The following is a 26035-nucleotide window of genomic DNA, read 5'->3' as shown; positions in this document are numbered from 1 at the left end:
ATTTCTATTTCAGATAAGAGGTTTGAAGGAATTCTAGACACAGGCGGGAAGCGTCCCTTCTATACGACCGCTTTCCAGGCGGAGAAATGTCGTCCTGAGTGAACCGTGTGACCCTGCTGCCCGCTTGAGGGAAGCGACCTTTGCAAGTACTTCGCTTCACTGAGGTGTTTTTAAAGAAATTTCTAGGCAGCGATTTTCTTATGTAAAGAAAGAGCGAAATTATGCATCAGTCAGTATATAAACAGAATGGAACAAGCACTTGCTTGAGAACTGGGTACATGTGGCCAATAAAATAAAAACCTACGAGATTCCTCAGCGTAGGAAACGAAAACCCGAAGGTAGAAGTGAGCAGCACAAATAGTTTAGTTGGGATATCTGCGTCTGACATGTTCCACATGAACAAAATTTGAGATGCGAAAATGTATCGATCATGACACTGTGAATAGTCCATGACAACCTTTGTTCTTACTACTACTGCCCGCGCCGCTCTACCAGAAGTCGCACTTGTTGTCGGGATTCATATAGTCCCCGCGCTGGCACGAGAACGCCTGGGCGAACTCGGGCATATTTTGAAGGGGCACTATGCATCGGGAGCGGCTGTGCCAGTAGGCTCCTCCAACTTCCCGAGTTCTGTTCACTTTGTCCGCGCTGCACCACTTTATGCAGTGCGCCACGAAGAAAGCCTGGTCGGCGGTGAGCCCAACGTGAGGCACAGTCCTGGTGCGCTGTTCGTCCGAAAGGCGCCGAAACGCCTCGTGCGCCAACAGGATGCCCACGAAGTCGACGAATCCTTCCGCATCTATCGTTTGGTCTAGTGTTCTCGCCCGCGATGATTCCGCCTGCATGCGCACAGTACATAGACTTGATATGCGGCCGAAGCAAGAACATGTACTAAACTCCGAAAGCCCATATCGTACTGTGGATGTCATAGAGGAAAGAAAGGACAGGGAAGGCCTTCAGGAACTGCGAAAATAAAGTAAGGGTTTTAACTTGGTTAATCCTATATATTGCGAAAGCACTGGCTTGATTGTGTTTGGTCCAAATCAGCCAAGGTCAAATTTCCCGTGCCCCGTCGTTGAACAGATTCTGTGCCGAATCAGCTCCAAGCAAGTACGAAGTGTGTGCAAGAAGGAAGGCGAAAACGACAGGATATATAGCAAACAAGGTTGGCATTTTCTTCACGCAGGACTTACGCTTAGTTCCGCCAAGCCGCACCATTCAGTTTAATCCCTATGTTTATCAGGAACCCTGCTGTTCGCACCTTTGCATTTATTTTCAATTTTTTTTCCTTTTAACGTTTTTATTACAAACAGACTATGCATACCTTGATCTTGCTGATTTTATAGATTTCTTTGAAAAACTTCTTTCCGCGTCTCCGTGTGAAAAGCCCACCAAGTAATGTGAAAAGGTGACTTTAGAAGTTTGGACGTTAAACACCAATAAACCATAAACCAGAAGTTAGACTACAGATCGTGAAGAGTCTGGATTGATGCCTTATCGCGGCAACCACATTTCGATGTAGTTGAAATTCAAGAGATGATAGGGTTAAACTTCGATTTTGCCATCACTCCGTTTTTTTATTTCCTCTTTACCAGTAATTATTATTATTATTCGTAAGGCATTTACTTGCCGTTTCTTAAACGATACTCCTTACCTTCTGAACTGAGTTTCCGAGGAGATTTAGGCTCAAAGAGGGTGAAAATTACGCACCTTTTCATACGAGGCTCGAAGACAAAGCACCTTTCTTTCGTACTGTTTCAGCGTGTCCGAAACATCGTGAATCGACTTGACACCGTTTATATCGTAGGCGTGCATTAATTCGTGGCCGACAATCTGGAAGAAATGCGGACAACGTCAAGATGACATCTCCAGCTGAATAAAAAGATGCTTGCCGAAAAAAAAAAGCAAAGTTCCCAAGTTGCCGGTGACTCCCACGTTCCTGCTTTCCCACAGTGCGTCACGTTGGTAAATCGAAGGAGTTATTAACTCCATCACTGCTTAAATCTCATAAGAAATAACAGATTAAATATAAACATAAAACATAGACCTTATAGGTGCGGATAAGGTATCGAAGATTTCATGCGGTTTTCGAGTACATGTTTTCCAGAATGACACTCCTGATGACTTGATGTAGAGCGAATATTATTTAGGCAATACGGTGCGTTAACTGCGAGGAGTTGTGCACTCCGCTAATCCTTCTTGAATGCTTACTGCGGTGAATATAAGATCAGAGGTAATTCCTCATACCAATAAAGAAAAACCTTGCGTCGTAAATTCCGGATGCACAAGTGGCTATTGAACGCACAGTGACACCAAGAAAGCTTGTTAAACAGACTTGAGGCACTAATACGAAGCTCTATAGCAAGACCTACTGAACTACAGACCTGCACATTTGGCAGTGCTCCAGCGCTCATGTTCTTTTGCCGCTAGGAAAAGGCACCTACGGGAAGCGTGGCGCTACATTATACCTGTTGAACAAGACGGCCTCCATCATTTTATTTCAAACAAGGCAGTTTCGTCGTTTGTCCACGTAATCATTACATCCATTTATCTATGCTAGGCACGGTAATGCTGACGAAGAGAAAGCGGATAAAAAGAAAGACGTTTTTTATACTAAACCAGAGCGAAAAAAGTCGTTATTGTGGATATTTTTATCGTTTATGGTAAGATAGCAGAAGAAGACGAAACAAATGTATTAAATATCTTGCTCAAATTGGCAAACGATGACGATGATGACAGCAGACGAACAGGTCAACCGAGCGCCCTCAACGGCCAATAAGCTAACGAAAGTTGGCACACGCTGCTCCATAGGACCCCGCCATATGTGAAGGTCTGTAGTTCAGTGGGTCTTGCTCTGTAGATGATTCCAGTCCCAGCAGCCCAGCTAGATGCCGCAATATTGGAAATATGTTGGCAAAGGCGAGTCCTTCAAAGGGCCAGTGTAACACCAGCCATTTCCAATATTGGGCCAATTACCAGTCCTTCTTGGGTGGTGGGACTCATCATCCGCATTTTTAAGAAACCATGATTCATTGAAGAGCCAGAATTCTCCAAAAAGCATTGCTACTATTATTTTTCCAACATTTTTCCTGCATTCCTGCTTCTGAACTCCAGAAACGGGAAGTGACAAGATACGCTGAAAAGTTCGATGTAAACTGTCACCTCGTAGCAAAATCCCCAGCGCAGCGGTACTATTGCGTGTTGATCATTTACGTATGACTTGTTTCCATTTTTTTTACACCTTAAAAGAAGGAACTATAAATCCATATTTCAGAAGTAAATGCTCGTACAGACTACCTCATAAAAACTGCGTCTTCAGTTTTAGAACGCGCGCTTCAAGCATCACATCTAAAGCTGCAGTACCCTAGTGCGTGAACGAAATAACACTAAAAAGATTCAGTACCAAAGACACATCATTACGCACTAGCCGTGATATTGTGAAATAATTGTAATAGTTCGTTCGACTCTTAAGGATGTCTGGTGATAGTACAGTCTATAGACTTCTTATTGACTCTATTGACTTCCTATAGATATTGCTTTTTGTCTATTCATATTCTACTGAAATTGTATGGCCATAGATCTATAGATTGTCTATAGATTGTCTATGGCATTTGTACTGCCTATAGACTTTTGTCTATAGACAGTCTATAGACTTCATAAACAGAAGTCTATAGACAGACTGTCTAAAACTTTTTTTGTATGGGAGCGCACGATCATACCGGGGCCAATCCTCCGTAATTCATCACCGGAGCTGCATCTGGGATGAAGATCGGTGGTTGCAGTATGCTCGCAGTGATAGTGAGGCTGTTGCTCTGTCGCCTGTACTCTGCGTCGATGTGTGCGGCCTTGAAATTCTCGGTGGAATTCCCTCTGACGGCGCGGTACGTCAGGACTTGCAGAGTCCGCAGGTAGGGAGCCAAGAAATACTCGGCCACATCCGGGAAGTCCGCTGCATTACGGCCGAGAAAAAGAAATATAATGGTGTACTCAGAACAGTCAATACTAGTACAAATTATTGCACTCGTGCCTGGGGCACGCAGGCGTTACTGATCAAAATAACGGCTGGTTAAAAGAAGCAGAGATAGCAGCTACAAAACTGCTTGCCGTCTTCCTGAGCGCTCGACCTGCAAATTCAATACAGCAGCAGAAGGGCAAAAAGCCACAGCCGCCTTCCCAGAGCGGTACGATTAGCAATCACCACGAGCTGGTTAGCGGCATGATTAATGACATAATGAAACCAAACATGACGCTACTGTGATTCTGCTTTTATTATGGAAGGATTGCACTTTGTGGCGTGTGGTGTGGGAAACGCATTGGAACAGATCTGAGGACTTTGTGAAGCACCTTGTTTTCGGACAGCGTCCTGAGAACGTTCTTCCACCCGCGTACGTTTGCGTTTCCTGCCTACGGCATACATGCAGCGTTGTTACTACTGCCCGCCTCCACTACGTTTACAGGCAGCGCCCCACCGCTTGCATACGTGCAGCTTTGAGAGTGTAACGCTTTGCATCGGCTACGTTTGAGGCAGCGTCGCTGAGACGGTTATATCCTTGTTGCAGCGACCACAACGGCTCAGACACGGGCACGCAGCTGCTAACGATCGGAACCTTATCGATGAACGAACTTTTGTAGGGAAAGCTGCACTAGGATAGCTAACACACATTTTGCCGTAAGCCTCCGAATGACCTTGAAAAGACCTTGAGATAAGTAATGGTTGCACGTGTGTGGCCCACCTTGGTCACGCACATTTTGACCTTTGACCTTGACCTTTGAAGTTGTCGGTAGAGGGCGGTATGAAACCACGTGGTTATCGCGTGGTTCCACTTGGTTGAGTTTACGGTTGTGACGTCAGGATATGGGTTATATAAACCGGAGCTCTGAGCTCTGCTTTCGCTACGTGAAAACTTGGTTCAGCAGAGTTGAACCACTATAATTTTTTTCAGTCCTATACGTTACACTTTTATAGCTATTTTAAAACTCTCGCACTCATCGCATTTTATTTACCTCAGTCAACCAGCTACTTTGCGTTTGGCGCTCTTTAGCCTCAGACGCTCTTGCGCCATTGAAATCCACCATCGTCACTTCTGATAAGTCAAAGGTTTCAATGGCAGCTTACACCACTTGACAAATACTTCCGTGAACGAATCACTCGAAATAACGACTCGTCAAAACGGTTCAGATGTAACCATATTTAAGGCAGCACGAAATGAAGCGCTCGCGTCGGTCAGGTCGCCGGATACTCACCGAACAACGCTTCCACTACGGACTCGTCGGAGAGCTCTTTCGGGTAGCCGAAGGTGACGCGCAAGGTATCGAACCTGCCCAAGCTGACATTTCGCACGGGGTCCTTAAACCAAGCCGTGTTCTTCAACTTGTGCTCAAGGACTCGAAGCACATCCTGGAACACTTCATATCCCGACGCCAGCACCGACGGCGGGACGTCTAAGAGGCGACACGTCGGTTGAGTGTGGCACGGCCGCAGTCGTGGAACGGGAGCCAACATGCGACAAAAGAGCAAGCAGTATGGAGCTGCTTAAGTTCCGCGTCTTTAGGATGCAGTTATTTATTCATGCGGGATAATTGTATGGCTCTGTCGCGTCAGCAAAAAATGTCCGCAAATTCTGTCTGCACGATTACTTCGTCCTCTGATGATACATATGTGGCAGTGTGATTGTGACAGATAGCGTGTGATACATTGTTGCAGTGGGATAAATTGGGTGGATGAGGTGTAACTAGTAAATTATTTAGCGAAAAAAAACACGAAAAAACATACTTAGACGTCAAAATAGCAAAGGATGTCGATATAGCACACGGACGTCAGAACAACCACGGCCGTCGATATAGTATGTGGAAGTTTTGCTTTCGCATTGCTCCAATGCAGGCCGTCGCAGTGATCTCAAAGTTTTTTCTACGTAAGAAGTCCTAGCTAGCCCTTCTGGAGAGTCAATTTACTGACTCCAGAGAGCTGCGCATTCAGCCCATGAAAGCGCTTGCTAAACCCGGCGATAATACGAAGTTCGAGCTTGATAACGTAGTGAGTTGAAAAATGGCCGCATAATGTTCAGCTGTAAACAACTGATACGCCGTGTTTTGAAATATTTCAAAGGGGATTAGAACTCACTGAAGGCGTGGACAAAATGTATCGTTGTCAGCTGATAATCTCTTTGGCTCGTCTAATGATATGGAGGGAAATATACGCGTAATCTCTGCGCGTAATGGTTTTCACACGGAGATTGCCTTGTATCGGTTGATAGTGCAAGCCTGAACAGAGTGTCGCAGAGCATCGTTGTTTGATGTACCGAACACGGGCGTTATCCAGACAGATCGGCCGCGGCTTACTGAGCAGTGATTGCGGTTTTCCGTTTACTATACATAGCATGCACTAATTTAACGCACAGCTTCATTCCACTTCTCAAGATTGGTATTGACATTAATTACTAAATGCTCCCTGTTACAGAATGCTCCACGGGTCAGAATTGTGCCGTCATTGGAGAGGGTACCGGTTGCAGCCATGACTATTGAATCCTATCCAGCTATTTGCGACAACCGGTCGGCGCGTATCGCCACTCGTGGGGCTTAAGGCTACTTGACATGCGCTCCCGTGTTCCCTTTAAAACTGTTCACGACAGTACGAGAGGTTATCTCCATGCGTTCGAGCCCACGAATTTTAAGCCGAAAGAATAAAGATAAAAAGGTAATACACACGTTTACTTAGGTACTGCTTCGTTACGGCCATTGCCATGAGGTCGGTGACCTTTTTGTAGCAGAATTCAGTGACGGCGTCAAACGTTGAAACCCCCGTTTTTGCGGTCTCCACCATCATCTCTTCGCCGTGGGCCAAGTGCAGCAGTCGGTGGAGGAGGCTCCAACCCATCAGCAGACGGGAGTCTTTAAGCGTCAGGCGGGAGTTGTTCATGAGCACCGCCAGGATCGCTGGCGCATCGTCCCACAGAACCAGCCGGGAGGAAGCGGTGAACGTGTTGCCCGAGTAAAGCGCGATCATCCGCTCCCACTGGTCTAAAAGAAACGCACCACCATAGAAATCAGTGGTTTTCATTATATTTTTAGAGCCATACCTCTATACCTCGAGGTAAGACTTCCGATTTCGACGTGGATCAGACATAGGCCTTCAATGCCAAACCAAACAAGGTCAAACCGAACTTAACTGCGGGGTGGTACGGCCCAAGCTGTGGTGGTATGACCACGTGATCATAACTCTGAAAATTCAGTACCTGACCTTGACCTTTGACCTTTACCCTTGAACTTCACCTCTGACCTTGACCCCTCACCTTGACCCCTGACCCTGACACTTGATTTGAGACAGCGGGCAGCGCATTGACGACTCAAGCTATGGCAGTATGACCACGTGATCATATGACTGACCATTGGGTACCTGACCTTGACATTTGACCTTGACCTTTTACTATGACATTTAATTTGAGACAGGGAAGAACTTGCTTAACAGAGCCTTCGCCCATGTAACTAGGTTCAGGCCACGCTGAACCCCAGCCATTTTTTTTTTGCTGAGGCAACCATGCCTTAGGTACCTAGAGAGCTAGCAGCGACTACGCTTATAATGGCAAGCCGATAGCACAGAGCTAAACCTGACATAACTTCGCGTGTCATGCATGGCGCTGTGACACTCCTTGCGAATAACGTTGGGTTGGTTTGCTAAATGGGGCGGAAAATGGGAGCTGACTTCGAACACAGTGAGGGTAGGAAAATACGCCCACTGGGAAACTATAGTTGCATGATTATTTCATAATATTTTTGTCTTGGTGGTTTGCTTCACAAACTTCATGCACTGAACTCGTTTATGAACATAGCTACAAAAAGTATAACTTATGGGTCTCAGCAACATGAAAGGAAGAAAATTTTTAGTGTTACGGTTAGTATTAGCGTTTGGAAATAGCCTATAGAGAGGCACAACGAATCTGCTGTCTTCAATTTTGATGCAGACGTAAAAACAGTATGGGACATTGTTGTGAGCAATATGCGTTTTCATTACATTGTTCTTGGCGGTTTCAAACAGTACTGCGAGATGAACAAAAAAAAAATCTGCCTCCCCCGTAACCGAGAGTAGAGTAAGCATGAAATGCAGGACGATGCAGAAGCGTACGCGGAAGACGAGACGCAGGCCTGACAACAATGTATATGCAGCGCGTTCGAAACTGTCTGACGTGCGTAGAGGCGAAAGCGTTTTCTGCACCACTTTGCCTATGTGACACTGGTGACGTCACCAATGAATTGCGCCACACATAATTGATGACGAAGTAAAGACAAATTACTAATTAGTGACTAATTATGATTAATGACTAAATACTAAATAACTGCTAATTAATGACGCTTAAGCTTCGCCTTTAGGAGTGGAATGCGACAGCGTGTTGTAGCGCTGCCAGGCAGTCCGCGGAACGCCACCACCCGTTCGCCGCGATGCCTTGCCCTTGGAACGCGACGCTTTTTGAGGAAAGGAAATTACGCAGTAATTCTCTGTCATCTCGGTGGACACCCGAACCGCACCGTACAGGAAAAGAGGAACACCACCACCTGTTCGACGCGATGCCTTGCCCTTTGAACGCAAGGCTTTTTGAGGAAAGGAAATGGCGCAGTAATTCTCTGTCATCTTGGTGGACACCCGAACCGCCCCGTAAAGGAAGGAAGGAACGCCACCGCCCGTTCGGCGCGATGCCTTGGCCTTTGAACGCAATGCTTTTTGAGGAAAATAAATGGCGCAGTAATTCTCTGTCATCTCGGTGGACACCCGAACCGCACCGTACAGGAAGGGAGGAACGCCACCACCCGTTCGGCGCGATGCCTTGCCCTTTCAACACAAGGCTTTTTGAGGAAAGGAAATGGCGCAGTAATTCTCTGTCATCTTGGTGGACACCCGAACCGCACCGTACAGGAAGGGAGGAACGCCATCACCCGTTCGGCGCGATGCCTTGCCCTTTGAACGCAAGGCTTTTTGAGGAAAGGAAATGACGCAGTAATCCTCTGTCATCCTGGCGGACACCCGAACCGCACCGTACAGGAAGGGAGGAACGCCACTGCCCGTTCGGCGCGATGCCTTGCCCTTTGAACGCAATGCTTTTTGAGGAAAGGAAATGGCGCAGTAATTCTCTGTCATCTCGGTGTACACCCGAACCGCACCGTACAGGAAGGGAGGAACGCCACCACCCGTTCGGCGCGAAGCTACCGGCGCTTCATGCCGGTCCTGTAGGAGGGCTTATAGAGTCTCGTTAAATCTCGTTGAATCTCGTACGGTGCCCGGGTGTTCTCGTTTCAGTGCCCGGATGAGTGGAATTCAGTGCCCGGATGTTGGCTCTCGGTCTCGGCGTGACGTCACCACACTGCCGACAACGGGAGCTAAAAGCATTTCATGCTTAATAACTTTTTCACGACCGCTACCTCTGTGGAGCCTGACACCATATCGATGTGTGATCCGTTCAATTAGTTTCACCTCTCGTCTCTCACTATTTTAATTTGTGATGAACTGAAAGACGTTGCTTGAAAATGAATGCTGGGACGCCCTCTTTTCCAGGGTGTGAATTTCCTTCCGGTACATTCTTACAGAGAGGCACGAGAATAACTTTACTAGAGATTATGATTATTACTTTTATCATTATTATTAGTATTAATTTCCCCGTCCGAACATATTCTTTTTACTTCACCTGTGCATTTGAACTTGTTTAATTTTTGTTTTTGTTTTTCTCCTCAACTCTTTCGCCACTTCTACTTGTATTTATTAATATTTTCCTTTAAGACCATGCACTCACGTCTAATTGTATTGTTTGTACCGCATTCCCTATTTGTGTTTTATTGCATCTGATTGTATTTCTAGCTTGTATATTAGGAATTTCGTTTTAGTTCTAATTTTGATTGGTTTATTCTTGATAGTATTTTGCTGTACGTATTAGGCTCTTACAGTCAAAGTTCATTCTTCGTTTTCATTCCCTGTTAGCTTCCGCTTGTTATTTTGTTTCTTATTTAGTAAGCAGGTAAGGAACCAGTGCGCTATACAAGCGCAAGCCTCCTTTGTTGCAGTGTGCCATTAACGCACAAGAATTGAGTACGTTCTGAAACCTGTACGAGTTCGCCGCTTCGACGCTGTCACTGGTGGCGCCACAATCGCAAGCTGCGCCGAATGCAATTTTGTAGCTAGTACAAAAAGGTTGCAACGACAGAGTCAACGGCGCGCTGGCGTTCTGCCCATATATCTATTTATTACCCACCAGATCCTTTGTAAGGCGCTTACAGTGGCGGGAAGGGGGGGGGGGGGTAAGGAGGAAGGAATGTTAACAGATTTATCGCTTAACAAATTGCAGGTACTTCTACATGAAGTACACATTAGCAAAAATTACCGACGATTACGTTACTTCCTAATGCGAAATTTGAGCGCAGGAAATAAGCTGTTTCACCTTTTCGATAGATTGAGGCAAAGAAATCGAGCAACCCATGTATGCGCTATCACAGAATTTTTTTTTTATTTTTCACACGTATTCCTTTAACAAAGACTCCACTAACAGTTCTTGACAGTCATGAAGGAAGCTTTGTGGTCGGAGAAATAGACTGATATATGTTCGACTTGGTACACCAATGCTTGATTCTCAAAGACGAGATCTATACAGTGCCTCGCGAGGTTGTCACAGCCGTGGGATGCGTTACGAGCGAGAGGAACGGGATGTTCTCCCGCATAAGTGTTAGGAAATTGCTGTTTGTCTTTATGTCAACATTAAAGTCCCCCACTACTAACATCGGTGTGGATCGATGGACGGTTAATGCGAGTTGCAGGAAGTGCACGACGTATTTCGTGAGTGCGGTAGGGGCGAAGTAGGCAGCTACTACCAGCAAGCCGTTGGGCAACTTTGCGGCGCACAGTTCGCCAACTTCATGTGACGTGCCAAACAACGCCGCCGATGCCGACACAAACAAAAATTAGGAGTCACTTTGGCGACTAAAGTGGTGCAAGGCGAAAGCCTTAGTACAGCATTCTGTCACGAATGTGGTTGTGAATGATGAATCAAGTGCTGCCAGCGAATGACGCGTCCATTGGCTGTCTGCGTGTGTTACTGATGTGTGGTTAACATGTTAAGCTTCGCCTGTAAGAGTAGAACGCGACAGCGTCTTGCAACGCTGTGACGTTCCCGCCTGTCGGGGGTCGGTCACAATGCAACACAGTTGTTTGTTGCTATCCACGGGTTCTGCTGAAGCGAGGAGAATTGAGCCAACACACAACGCCTCCGAGTCAACCTAATTTATTTACATTCTCTGCCTGAAGGTGAAACTGGGAGTTCCGCTCACCGCTGTCTTGTATCAGGCGTCGCGGTGCAGTCCGGCCAACAGGTGCCTCGCTCTCGGCTGCTCTGGCAGGGTGGCGCTCAGGCTGGTGGCGGTCCCACGTTTCGGTGACTATGACGGGTGGTGGCGTCAGGCTTCTTGGGCGTCTCAGCTGGCGGTACTCTGACGGGTTGTGGCGTCCGGCTTCTTGGGCGTCTCGGTTGGCGGTACTCTGACGGGTTGTGGCGTCCGGCTTCTTGGGCGTCTCGGCTGGCGGTCAGTTTGCAACGGATGCCCGCGGGTCCGGCCTCACCGACTACAGACCAGCGCGATCTGCCTCCGTCCGTACACTTCGCCCGTCTCTGCTCGTTCCCTCGTTCTGTCTCTCCTGTCTCCAATGCGTCTTCTTGAGGATTCTCTTTCTTTCCTTCGGTGTCCTCCTCGCCTCCTCTGCTGGGAGCCCTCTTGGTGCTAACTTGCCGGCCTCCCCCGCCACCTCGAGCCATTAGTAAGGCCGTCGCGCTGCAAGACAATGCAGGCCAGTGGGCCCGCGAACTCCGGGAAGCTGTTTGTGCCGCGAGCGTTCCGGCCTACCCTCCGCGCCGCAGGGTGCCGGCCTCTTCGCGAACGCGGAGCTCATGTTCAGCCGAAGACGCACTCCTCTCGAAGTTGACATATTTATGAGGGTCACGGCTGTCCTCTCTCTTCTCGCATCGGAACTCGGGGTGGTCTCTTCCAAGAACCGCGGCTTGGACACGCGACCACGGCATTCGAAAACTTGGCCGTTACGGACAAAGCGAGTCTTCCTCTAGCAGCGGAACAGAGCAGCTGTCCGGGGAGACAGTCTATTTTCCAAGGGCCTGGGGACCTCTTTTCTTTTGGGTTAACTTCCCTTAATAAAGACCCAACTCCTAGCCTTCTCCGAGTCCACAGCCCGTACCTCGCAACAAGGCCGTCTGCAGGCGTGCATGCGCGCACACACAAACGCACAAACTTGCCTGTCTCTGCGCCAAAGGGGGGGGGGGGGGGGGAGTTGGGGACGCGCTGCAAAACGGGCCGCAGGGATGCGTGTGGTCGCGCAGGGCTCCCCGCGCGGCCTCTCCTCCTTAGCCCTCTGGCTATTTCGCACGTCTCTGTGTTGCGCCCGCTGCATTCCACACAACCGCCTTCACTGACGGGACGGGGCGATAATTTTGAGCCAGACACAGTGTCTTTGGTGTTAGTCGGCGGAGAGAGTTCTTTTGGGCCATGCCTAGGCCTCCCGTACACAGTCCTTCACAACCCCCTCTTCTTATAAAGAAATTTTCTACGAAAAATTCGTGGTCACCGCACTTTCACAACCAACAGTACGTCGCAAAGTTGCAAACTCATTATTATGGCAGCAGTCATATTTCGAGTACGACAAAGCTGCCAAACATCGTCGTCGCGCACAAGCACTGGTTTCACAACGCGGCACAATGTGGGCGGACCCTCAGTCCCCCCAGGCAGAGGAGTAAATTTCACACGGCGGACAATTCCGCCCTCTAAGTAAAACACGCAACCGCAGAAATCATGAGCACAGTTCAATGGTCGTGGCAACTCCCAGACTTCCCCTAAGTCACACTAAGATCAGGAGGTGGTCCATGCAATTCGCTCACCCTCGGTTTCTTTCTCCATTGGCAGTTTCTGCAGTGTTCTGCAACATCTTGTCTCAGTCCATGCCAGAAATAGCCTTTGCTAACCGCCCGACGGGTCTTTTGAAATCCTAAATGTCCTCCGCCTTCCATATCGTGGCATAACCTCACAACTTCACTCCTCATTAGCAAAGGGACAACTACTCGATTTGAGGCACCGTGCGCTTTGTCTCTGAAACGCAGTAAACCACAAGAGTCCAAATGATACAATCTTGACTCTTTTCGTTCTGAGCTGTCGCACTCGTTTATCAATTTTAGCACAGACAAATCTTTCCTTTGCTCCTCGTACAGGCGGGTTTGCTCAATCACAGGGGGAACCTCGGTTAGCCTTGCGTCCGCCGCGCTGCTGAGCGCGTCTGAATGGCGATTGGTCTCCCTTGGCTCGCGAACTCCTTCTGCTTTGTCCGTGCATAGGCTCACTGTCGCTTCTGAACACCCTCGCTCGGGACGGCTCTCAGTGGATGTTTTATCTAGCTCCTTGATACCTTCAGGGCTCTCCTCGCCTTCCTTCTTACGCTGCTCGGAGTGGTCCAAGCGCCCTGAAATGTGCCCGTGCGATATCTGACGCAGACGACAAAAACGTGAGATGTGCCCTAACCTGCCGCACGAGAAGCAGGCGATTGATTTGACGCGTCGATTCAATTCTCGCGCCTGCCCAGATGGAGGGCCCTCACGTATCCGAAGGACCTCTTCGAGCAGCTTCTCCAGCCGATCCAGACGTTCACAAAAATCACCCGTCTCCTCTCTGCTTTCTACAATTCGGACAGTCGCGGTGCTCGTGCTCGTCACGTCCTCTAACTGCTCTTCTCTAGACGCTACCTCCACTGCCTCTTCGAATGTCTTGGGATCGTGTGACAGAGCAAATCTTCTTACCGGATCGCGGAGCCCATTCAGAAAAATAGAGGCCAGCTGCTCCCTAAGGATTTCGCGCCTCGCTTCTCTCTTCGACGGGTCATCGCCATCAACGTCCTCAAAAGCCTCCGTTCCGAGCCTACGCAGCCGGCTCGCGAACGAGCGTACATTCTCACCAATGTTCTGCCTTGCTCTTAGAAACTTCTCAAACTTCCTGCACGCCGGCTCAGTATCATATCGTTTCAGCGCGAGCGCTTTAAACGATTTATACGAAGTCACGCCTGCCACCTCCTCATCCAACCATGCAAAGTCCAGAGCAGCCCCGACCATCTTACATCTCGCCATCCCGACTAACTGTTTCTCCTGCCATCCGCCCAGATTACCGACCTGCTCTAAAATTTTCAAAAAGTCCCTTATTTTGGGCCCGTTATCAACCCCCGTGAATGATGGAATCACAGCTCCCAACAGCATCTGATTTGCTCCTATCACCCCCTCGTGAAGGCTCGGTGATTCCTGTAGCGACATGTTGGCCCCTTTCTCCTCGGGTACGAGGGTTAATGGTCTCGCACCAAAACTTCAGCAAGATCCCACCGCTGCCACCACTTGTGACGTTCCCGCCTGTCGGGGGTCGGTCACAATGCAACACAGTTGTTTGTTGCTATCCACGGGTTCTGCTGAAGCGAGGAGAATTGAGCCAACACACAACGCCTCCGAGTCAACCTAATTTATTTACATTCTCTGCCTGAAGGTGAAACTGGGAGTTCCGCTCACCGCTGTCTTGTATCAGGCGTCGCGGTGCAGTCCGGCCAACAGGTGCCTCGCTCTCGGCTGCTCTGGCAGGGTGGCGCTCAGGCTGGTGGCGGTCCCACGTTTCGGTGACTATGACGGGTGGTGGCGTCAGGCTTCTTGGGCGTCTCAGCTGGCGGTACTCTGACGGGTTGTGGCGTCCGGCTTCTTGGGCGTCTCGGTTGGCGGTACTCTGACGGGTTGTGGCGTCCGGCTTCTTGGGCGTCTCGGCTGGCGGTCAGTTTGCAACGGATGCCCGCGGGTCCGGCCTCACCGACTACAGACCAGCGCGATCTGCCTCCGTCCGTACACTTCGCCCGTCTCTGCTCGTTCCCTCGTTCTGTCTCTCCTGTCTCCAATGCGTCTTCTTGAGGATTCTCTTTCTTTCCTTCGGTGTCCTCCTCGCCTCCTCTGCTGGGAGCCCTCTTGGTGCTAACTTGCCGGCCTCCCCCGCCACCTCGAGCCATTAGTAAGGCCGTCGCGCTGCAAGACAATGCAGGCCAGTGGGCCCGCGAACTCCGGGAAGCTGTTTGTGCCGCGAGCGTTCCGGCCCACCCTCCGCGCCGCAGGGTGCCGGCCTCTTCGCGAACGCGGAGCTCATGTTCAGCCGAAGACGCACTCCTCTCGAAGTTGACATATTTATGAGGGTCACGGCTGTCCTCTCTCTTCTCGCATCGGAACCCGGGGTGGTCTCTTCCAAGAACCGCGGCTTGGACACGCGACCACGGCATTCGAAAACTTGGCCGTTACGGACAAAGCGAGTCTTCCTCTAGCAGCGGAACAGAGCAGCTGTCCGGGGAGACAGTCTATTTTCCAAGGGCCTGGGGACCTCTTTTCTTTTGGGTTAACTTCCCTTAATAAAGACCCAACTCCTAGCCTTCTCCGAGTCCACAGCCCGTACCTCGCAACAAGGCCGTCTGCAGGCGTGCATGCGCGCACACACAAACGCACAAACTTGCCTGTCTCTGCGCCAAAGGGGGGGGGGGGGGGGGGAGTTGGGGACGCGCTGCAAAACGGGCCGCAGGGATGCGTGTGGTCGCGCAGGGCTCCCCGCGCGGCCTCTCCTCCTTAGCCCTCTGGCTATTTCGCACGTCTCTGTGTTGCGCCCGCTGCATTCCACACAACCGCCTTCACTGACGGGACGGGGCGATAATTTTGAGCCAGACACAGTGTCTTTGGTGTTAGTCGGCGGAGAGAGTTCTTTTGGGCCATGCCTAGGCCTCCCGTACACAGTCCTTCACAACGCTGCCAGGGAGTCCACAGAACGTCATCGCCAATTCGGTTGTACGCCTTGCTGGACGGTAAATTTATTTTTTGAGCAAAGGAAATGTATCTCTCTCGCATATCTGGGTGGACACCTGCACCTCGCCGTAAGGGAAAGGGGGAAGATGGGAGTGAACGAAGACGCCGTATTAGCTAGACGCGCCTTTGTTCATTCCAAACCATTCAGCTGGCATTACGGAGTGGCTAGCGTGCTCGTATCGCACTCCGGAGACCCTGGTTCGATTCCCCAACTCGACCAATTTCGTTCTCGGTTTTATTGATTTATGCGTTCTAACTAGAAAGGTTAATTAGGCTATTTCATATTTATATTCTTGTATTTCTATCCATCGTGTTCTGTCATTAACCTGTCAATTGTTGCAACTGTCTAGGATGTTCGACACAATGTATATGAAACGAGCAACGTCTTAGTGAGTGGGGAAGTGCGTGGTGGTGGAGGGAACGCGGCTTCGTACTTATCTGTTTTTTTTTTCAGCAGTGTTTCCTTCCGCGGACGCTGTTGTCGCTGCTGCGCGCGTCTTTTCTTTTCTTCTGACCTCTTCATTCTCCTCTATATTAATTAGGCTAATTGATTAATTAAGCAATTAACTAAACTCGGTCCAACTTAGTTGCAGCATCACTATACGATCCCTTTGATTGGTTGCATGGTTACTAGCCAAAGTACAATTGGCCCCATTTGAAATTCGCGCACTGTGACGTCACGAGCATTTCGACCAATTGAAAAGCGTGACATTGGGGGCGGAGCTGGTTACGAGGCCGACGCCGACGACGACGCGAAACCCAGGAACGGACGCCAAAGAGCTGCGCTCTAAAAAGTCGTCAGCAGGTGTAAGAGGACGTCGTTCGATTGAGGTGACCACACTGGAGTTAGGGGCTGTTTTTAATATCAAGCACACGGACCTGCCGTTGTTATTAAGGCCAGGGCCTTTAATGGCTCATAATGTCATCCGTTAACAAAGCGTGTAACAGGCGTTTAACTCGGGAACTAAAAAAGATAGAAGAAAACCAATGGTTGGTTCAGATAGAGGAGGAAAAAAATGAACCAAGAATCCAAGTTTGATGAATGCAAATTAATTAGTTAATTAATTAAATAAAAAAATGTCGAAATTGCGTCGAAATAGCGCGGACGTCGATATAGCCACGGGAACGGTGTGACGTCAAATCCACCGGAAGTCTTCACGGCATAGTGTCCTCGTTTTTCGCCTCTCAACACTTTAGTTGCCAAAGTGTCCTCGCAATTTTTCAAACTATACATGCCTTACAATGTTCTGAAAGGAACGGGCGATGAGAGGCATTTCTATAGGTGCCTACTTTTTACCCTATTTAAGGAAAATCCAATTTGTTTAAGGGGAAGCACGCTAGCCAAAACGTGTCACTAGGTGTACCCTGAGATTGTGACGACAGGAACGTGGGCGGGGAGCACATCCTACCTGCAGAAACGTAATTGCTTGTCCGGTTTCCAAGACCGCGCACAGTTGTTGTAGTCGGTGGTGTAAATGATCGCCGGACAGCTTCTATCGCTCGACGCACTGCGGCAGAAAAAAAAAAAAGTTATACGAGTGAGAGACCCGTCCCTAACAGCAGCCCTGTGAGCAGTACATTCAATTGACTCGATATAATGACGAAAAACTGAGAAGTGCGCGTTCCAGAAAATCATGTCAGACCAGTTTAATACTCTTCAGCCTCACGAAGGAAAAAAGCGAAGTAAAAGCACAACTAATTTGCTCCCGGGTATACAAAATATTCAAAGGAACAGAGAAGCCGGATCGCAATTGCTGGAAGTCAGCACGGCAAGGTTCACATCTAAGAAGAATTTCAAAGCCAGCTAATTTACACCATGGCGTTGAGAGGTCCGAGAGGCTAGATGTTTATCATTTTTTTTTTGTACTGAAAGACAGCTTCAACCAGAGCTTCATGCCACTCTCTTTTGATTATGTTGCGTTGATTACTTTAGTGAAGCAGAGAAGAATTTCACTGCATTTTAGAAGATTAATGAGGACCCAAGCCGCTAAAGAAGTCTCTAACAGCTACGCAATTAAACTATTTCAGTCTCTACAATTTTCTAGCGCGTGAGCGAATAAACAGCGGCGTGATCCCTTCTGAACACGAAGTGTCGGAAGTTATTCTGAAGTCTGTTAAGTAACGTGTTTAAGCTCGAACTGTCTGAGAGCGGACGCCGCATATATCGACAAGATATGCCGGGTATACATTAGGTACATATCGGGAATATTGATATTCCGGGTACATATATTGGGGGGGGGGGGACATAAGGTGAGGCGGCAGGCATTTCTAAGCGTTGTCACGTCATACACCGGCTCTACTTAGTTTATGTGGTGTCCTAACAGCTTTCTGTCGGCTTGACCGGAGTTGTGTCTTACTCCCAGCGCATCATCATCATCAACATGACTACACCTACTGCAGGACAAAGGCCTCTCTCATAGAGAACCATTTTGTTGGCCCGAACGCTCCTAGCGCGAATAGAAGTTGGTTTAGCAGCAGTATACATTCAGCGTCTGCATTTTAAGCGCGAAAGCGCTACTTTGCTACCAGGGCTGCAAAGCCCGAGGTATCTGGGAAGCCTCAACCTTTGATCTTTTAAGGGAGTGCCAACCACGGAGGCCTTGCGCAGCTGTTTCGTCAACGTGTGGAGCCGGACCCCCCCCCCCCCCCTCCCTCCCCTCGAATTCCCGCGCGCGGCTGTTTGGGAGCTGCCGCCCCCCCCCCCCCCTCCTTCCCCTCTCCATCAACTCTCCGCGCCCTGATAGCGCGACTGCGGAAGAAGCCGCTCGTAGACCGGCGGCGAGAGTGAGGGAGGCTCGCGCCGCCGCAGGCAGACCTAAGTTCCAGTGACTCTAGGCAGACCGGCAGCGAAGCTCCCTCTTTCCGCATGTTCTCTCTCTCTGTCTGCCCGCCGCTATTCCGCCAGGAAAACGACTCTTCGCCTTGCGTCGCCGGCGCGCTCCGCCCTCCCCGCTCCCGACGCGCGAGGGCCATCGGCGCCGGAATCCCGAGAGCAACCGCGCGGCGGCGGTGGACGCGTGCTTCTCGCGCCGCGTCTATTCATGGGGTTGCCTTTGAGGCTGCGTTGCCTGAAGTGCTCTCGCACGTCCTAGTCTGTTTAACAACGTTAAAAGCCTACCCTTTTCGGCAGTGCTTTTAGCTTAGATATTTAGTAGGCTGCAAAGATGTACGCACCGATGTGTTCGCATTGGACGATCCTGGCCGCGAGCGCCGAGGTGTCCACAGTCGGGTCGTAGCGACGGATGTAGCCCTCGTAGTACTGCGCCTGCTTCACGTTTTCGCGAAAAATGTAGTAGTTGGCCTGCATCCACGCCTCGTCCGCTGATTGGATCTCCACCTGCAGCATCGCAGCAGGGCGTCACTGAGCGTGCTATCAGGAGTGGCCAAAGTAACTGGCATGACCTTCAGGGGAAAACAACCTTGTTTCAAATGAACTGGCGGCCCACAGGGTTCCTTGTTCGCGGACTTCGTAATTGTGGACGCAAGCTGACGTTTAAATCGCGTGGGAACAGTTGTCTTCTCCTATTTTTATTAAAACTTGGTATAACAAGTTCCTCTTTCCGTACTATCCCGTGAATTCCATTGCGGGCTCTTTAATAAAGACATCGGTGTGAAAAAAAAAAACATATTCATCTTTTTTAATTGGACCGCCGCTACAGTGTACGTGTGGTGCAAATCTCTGCATATATTTTTTTTACAGCAGCTGCCTATATTTCAGACGAATAATCGTTGGGAGGGTAGCAGACTTTTCATATGAAGAAAGCATGGGACCAGGATTGATACTCGTGGCAGAACGACATTGAGCTCACATTTTTTAATGCCTGATGTCATCCGAAACTGATTCATGGTGCGGTGAAATGAAACAGCGAACACCGCGAAGAAAACGCATGCAAATATTACGATGCGAAACTTAGTTCTTTTCTGCAAAGCGGTGTAGATAGCGTACCACGCATCAAATCAATTAGAAGGATGTCTATCGGAAGGATCGTGCGTTTGATGAAAGGCAGGCGGATTTTAACACCTGTATATGAAAAAATTTGTAGAGGTAGGCTCACCGGCTTAGCGCATGAATCGGCGAAAGCTTTTAAAGCTTTCATCCTGCACTTTCCCTTTTTATCCTAAATGTGGAGAGAGAGGTATTTCCTTCTCTCCATCTTACCACCTGTCAGCGGAAGCCACGCTTGGGTGGAGAGGCGGGAATTGAATCGGCAAGGGGTAAATTCAATTAGATTTCTGGCGGGAATTTATTTAAATTATCTTAATTTAAACGCATAAATTAACTGACTTCAAATAAATTAAATTCAAACATTGATCTAATGTGTTAGTAATTGCCAAAGTAATTAGAGTTACGGGCGATGCTGTAGACTGGACTCCAGAATGAATGTTCTATATGGCTAAACCGAAGCTTTAACAGCTTTCGCTGCAAAATCAAACGAAACGAAGTAATTTCCGAATCACGGAAAAACGCAGGAATGTAAGGCCACTTTTTGGTACGATCAAGGATCTGCGCTCATCGTTCTGAAGGTCGCGTACGTGTATGTACAGTTGCGAGTGATCCTGCAACGAGTGGTGCACACGGAACTCGACGTATGTTGGAAGGCCGTATACGAAGGAGAGCTGCATAATGCGATCCGCGACGTTGAAGCTGGGGTCCGGGCGCATGTCGGACAGGTCGAGACCCAGGGTTTGCAAGAAGGACTCCAGAGAGTCCACCTGTACGACAGACAGTGAAAAACGCGCCCATTAGTGAGGACTTCAAAAACATGCCTCTAGTCAGAGTAACATTAGTGAGGCTTCCCAATTTTCACACCCCCCCCCCAAAAAAAAAAAAAAAGAAAGCACAGCGAGTGTTCTCCCCAATTACAGCTATGCCCGACCATGTCTGCTGCTTGCACACATCGCAAAGACACCGCATCCAATCAAAATTGTGGCTGTCAAGTTGATGTTATCTATCTTAGAGAGAGAGAGAAAAGGACGGAAAGGCAGGGAGGCTAACCAGGCGATGCCCAGTTGGCTACCCTACACTTGGGGAGGGGAACAAAGGGGAAAAAGGAAAAAGAGCGGCAAGGAAATGAGTCTTCTAAGTGACCAGCGACCACTATGTCACAGGGACAGAGGGCGCGCACTGAAAACTTAAATCTCTTAAATAATAGTAGGTGAAGTCGTTAGGCGACACCGTTTGAGAACTGCGATTTTGAGAATACGTCTGAAAGCACCCAGTAATACTTCCACATAGCCTTGTTTACTTTATTAATATGACAACATTAAAAGCTTCATCGGGCATTGGACACCGTATTAATCACCGAGCATTTTATATCAGTCAACTCTGGAGATTAAGTTGCTTGGCTTGGCCGCACAAGGAAGTTTCAAAAAATTTTCCGCTTAGTTAGAGGCGCGTCCGTACCTCGGAGTATTTCGCATCGGAGCCGAGGTTGACGCAGGCCCGGAACAGGGCAGCCGCCTTCTGCGTGGCGCTCTGACCCTTGGGCGGGGCTTCAGTGGCGAAGAGCTCCTTCTGGATAGCTCGGTCCGTGTAGTTTTGCAGCTGATTGGAAGACAAGAGTACGAGCACTAAGGAGACATGATTGTCCATGTAGCCAACAATAATATAGCTCTAGTTAAGATCGATGAGAACAGGCGATCGCCTATATGGTTAATATTTATCTAGTCTCCCTGCCGTAATGTTTGTTTACATTGGCACAGGCTTTGAACGAGAACTGTCAGTACTTCTCTCAAAGTGCGTTTTGACTTGTGTATGCCTGTAGTTAAGCACTTCCGTTCAAACAGTCTGTGTGTCTGAGTGGATGAAAACAAGGTACTATCGTAGAAGACTGTCATACTCGAAGCCTAGCGGGCGCATTTTTTTGGGCTACGTCCAAAAAGAGAAGACCAGCCTAGAGCAAGTGGGGAGGGGGGGGGGGGGGCAAGTGCTGGATATGTTGCACACCCTGCACACTGGGTGTGGTTCTCTGCATTCCAGCGCGATAGAGGGTGGCTAACAACCTAACGTACGTACTACGTAAAAAAGCTTCAGTATCCTTAACAACTATTATAGTAAGTGTCGCTTCGCTAATAACTCGTTAAAATGCTTTTATCCCCTGTTTGGATCATATGAGGTCTCTTGAGTGAACGATGTTGCTGGATACCTTTCTGGACATCGTCTGGGAGACATTGCCCAGCGCTTCGTTCAGCCTCACCTTTTTACCAGCTAAGATGCAAGATTTATGTACTAATAATCCCTTTTTACCGGAGTAGCGTGAAATTGTTTCCATAATTTTTTACAATCCAACGGCATAACGTGTATGGATTTGGTTTCTGCATCCATGTGCTCGTAAATTTTACGTTTGCTCATTAATTGTTCTGCGGAGTGTTAAAACGATCGTAGGCATCCCTTTGTATTGTGATAAAATTGCAGGAGTGGATGGATAAAAGCCTCTTGACCTCTTGATGGATAAAAGCCTCTAGCATGTGCGATTAACTTTGGTTTTGCGACGCTTGGCTGGAAAAAGACAAGCTCCGACCTATCCACATGTCACACTGCTTGGTGGTACCAAAAACGTGAGAAAAATTGACTGTGGCTTAGCTAAGGTTGAGCCTGGATAAGCGAAAAGCTCACGCTGCTTTTCAGCTAACTCCTAAGCTACCACTTATAGATCGGTGTTTCGGCGCCGTCCGACTGTTGCCTCTTCTCCTTGCATGGCGAGTGTCTGCGCCTGTTCTATGGGCAAGCGCGCCTTATATACCCCTCCTTTCAAATGTGCACTGCGCACGGCTGCGGCGAAAGGTCAAACTGTGGCGCGGATAGCCGCCTCTTCTATGGCCGCCGCCGCTGCCGCTCACGTGTTCTCGCAACGCCTTGCGAAAGAACCTTAGCGACGGCGGCGGCGACCGCGCGGCAGCGGCGAAGGGTAAAACGGTAGCGAGGAGGAGAAGCGGCGACGCTCAGACGACCGAGTCAGCGCGCGGCGGCGACGACGGCTGCGGCAGCAGCGGTCAGCTGCGCTCCGCGTGACGTCGCTTGGTTTCGCGCATGCGCAGCTGTGGCTAAAATTGATCACGGCGCACGCCAGACCCGGTCTTGACGAGCCTAGTGAAGCTTTTCGCTTCAAAAAACCTAACTCGCCTTCTGAAAGGTGTTCTCGCCCCCTTCGAATCTCCTGCATGCGAAGCTGTAGAAGTCGTCGCAAGGCCGGTAGCTCCAGTCGAGCGACGCGTTGATCCACTCCGCCGCAAGTTGATCGCCCTTCGAAGCGTCGGGAGGCGTGGTTGCTTCGGAAGTCGCCTCGGTGGTAGGACCCTCCTTTGTAGTGACAGGACCCTCCTTTGTAGTGACAGCCCCGCGCTTGGTAGTCCTGGGCTGTATCCGGGGTGGCGGACACTCTGTCGTTGTTGCAGCTGAAGATGTGAAAGAAACAGTATGCACAGTTATTAAGGCGAAAGCCTTTAATGGCTCATGCTGTCGTCCGTTAGCAGAGGGTGTCACACCTTTGGCGGCGAGTTAAGTCGGGGAACTAAACAAGATAGAAGAAAACCAATGTTCGTTTCAGATAGAGGAGAAAAATGAACCTCAATGCCAAGTTTGATGAGTGTAGAGTAATGAGTTAATTAATTATAATCGAAAAAGTCAAAACTTCGTCGAAATAACGCAGACATCACTATAGCCACGGGAACAGTGTGACGTCACATCCACCGGAAGTCGTCACGGCATAGTGAAATTTGTCACAGAATGGTCGGAAAAACACCATATTTGTGTCAAATTAGATTGTAAAATGTGTAATTATGCGTAATTAACACTTAAGATCATCAAAAGATGTATAATTTGGGGTCGATATACACGGTAACGGTGTGATGTTATATCCACCGGAAGTCGTCACGGCATAGTGTCCGCGGCTTTCGCCTCTCCTCAGGAGGCCCACTTGAAAAGTTAATTGGTGCCTCAGTCATACCTGGCGAGTAATTCCTTAATGCTTGCTTTTCAAGAGTTTTATTTAGAAAAAAACATGCTTCTGCCACTGCACTTCACGCGCGTATGCCAGTTCCCAACGGTAGGCGCATCCGTCTTGGACGAGATGGCTACTACTTTGTTTGTGTTTGTTTAATGTCTTCTCGGTTTTCTTAATTACAAGACGGCAAGCGGAACTTGTGCTGATCTTAAAATACTTGCCACGCAACCGTACGTGGTGTCTTCCAGCTATATCCATTGGTGTGCGATCACTTGCTGTGTAAAAACTGTTATGTCCCCAGAACCTTCATCGGTAGCAATGTTTCTTTTTTCTGTCCTGCTGACACCTGATTTTATTTGTTCTCTACTAGGCCTAAAAGGCCGGTATTCAGGATCTGTGGCTGTGTCAAAGCTGAAGTGCTAAGCATACGAATAAATTAAGGAACAAAATCCAAATTTTCTTTAAATTTACGTAAAATCGTGTCCACCAAACGACAAGGCACACCACGTCTACTTCTCCACCGATGCAGGCAGTTCAAACATGAAAAGTATTGATCAACATGGTCTTTTTTCACCTTTATTTTTTTTTTAAATGCAGCGTACACCGCTGGGTATTTTTACAATCTAATAAAATTGAACGAAATTTAGAAATGTTCGAATTTGCAAACGGTGAAAAACCCGAGCAGCACAAGTATTTGCCCTATATTGGACAGATATTGGTAAACGCCGGGCATACCCAGGACAAGAGTGAAACCATCCATTTACAATATTGGGCAGATTACCTGTGCAGTTTGGGAAGAGCGTCAGAAAAGGCCGTCTATCGTTTTATATTCTACCATTCTATGACTGCAGGTGCTGTATTTACTTCGACGGAAGCGGTTGGCGTTACTTGAGAGACAAGCTGCAGCGTGCAATGTGTAAAATCGAAGGTTCTCATCCTAAACCCGTATTGAGAAAGAAGTCACTAAGTGCACATCGCTAAATGGGCGAGACTTAGACTTCACTATTTCTGTTCCATAAAACAACGGCAACCACCTCTCAGATTGCGCAGTTTTTCTTTTTCACAAGCCTACGCCGCCTTTAATTCAAACACCCGCATCTTGCCTTTTTTGCAACATGTTAAGGGGTTTAACGCCGCAAAGAGGCAGATAGGAAATCGACGCCGTAGTGGAAGGCTGCAAATTAATTTAGACCAATTTGGGTTCTTTATCGTGCAGCCGAACGCCAAAGAAACAGACCCACCGCGGCAGGTCGTACTTTCTTAATTGTCAGGGCCATCAGCAAAGGCCCGTTTTCCTTAGTGTCTTTGTACTTACAAACTTAGAATGGCGGAAAACACATCAGCATAGAGGAGGGGCTCATGGATTAGGTAAGTATTGTTACATCTATTTGTGAGAATACCCACGCTAAGCGATCTCCCAGTACGATGGAGAAATTCAGAGTGACGCATCAGATCGATTACGAAGGGCATAGCGAGCACAAAAAAACAGCGAAACTAAAAACGAATCAAGAAGCCTACATGCGAAATATTTGTTATTAAGTTATGGAACTCTAGTGAAAATTGACAAGCAACCCGATCGAAGTGTGCAAAGGAATATTCCATTTTATTTGATTGCATGTAACTGCATAGATAGCTCGCAACCATCAGTCTACATCACAATCCAGTTTGTCAACAAGCCCCAACATCCAACAAACATTTCCCATTGCGATAGTTAGTCTGTGCCCAGGGATCTACCAATGGTGCCTTGCCATATGCATGCGGTATTCCTAACAGCAAGCACGGAATTAAGCGACAGAAGGAACGACTAAGTATATGGCGCAGTTTTAAGAGCGAGAGGACATGCACTCACGACCAGGTGCCGGTTTGGGAGGCCTTGGAACCCTCGGGCCTCTGACCCCTGCGATGGCGTCAATCCCGCTATCGCCTGCTCCTTCTCTGCCTCCTTCCCCGCGGCCTCTTCCTGTAGCGACGCTGCCGTCATCTGTAGATTGATGGACCGTAATAGGACATAACCTGTCACCACCGCAATCCCATGCGCGAGCATTCCTGCAGTTAGTGCCCCTTCGTCTAGTAACCGCAATCCGTGTTTCATAAAGCAAAAAACATTCCACTTCACATTTCAGTTTTCTAACCCTAAATGCCGAGTCACACTGCGGAAACAGTCCGCCAACTCGTCCGACAAAACAGTGTTTTCGTCGGGTT

General features: G+C 48.7%; 1 protein-coding gene across 1 annotated transcript; it reads right to left on the bottom strand.

The window, feature by feature from the left end:
* Positions 1-480: 480 nt before the first annotated feature.
* Positions 481-25814, bottom strand: LOC149332248 (endothelin-converting enzyme-like 1). The gene is made up of 10 exons (XM_089557493.1): positions 25683-25814; positions 23014-23247; positions 21295-21435; positions 20424-20603; positions 19065-19227; positions 6706-7017; positions 5245-5442; positions 3720-3949; positions 1711-1833; positions 481-839 (listed from the first exon to the last, which is right to left on the bottom strand). The coding sequence occupies exons 1-10, from the start codon at positions 25812-25814 to the stop codon at positions 489-491; spliced, it is 2064 nt and encodes a 687-aa protein (XP_089413619.1). The 3' UTR covers positions 481-488.
* Between the last annotated feature and the right edge of the window lie 221 nt (positions 25815-26035).

This window comes from Amblyomma mixtum, chromosome 8 (assembly GCF_055824585.1).
Source record: "Amblyomma mixtum isolate Tamu chromosome 8, ASM5582458v1, whole genome shotgun sequence".
Lineage (NCBI taxonomy): Eukaryota > Metazoa > Arthropoda > Arachnida > Ixodida > Ixodidae > Amblyomma > Amblyomma mixtum.
This window is presented reverse-complemented; position numbering and strand designations above follow the sequence as displayed.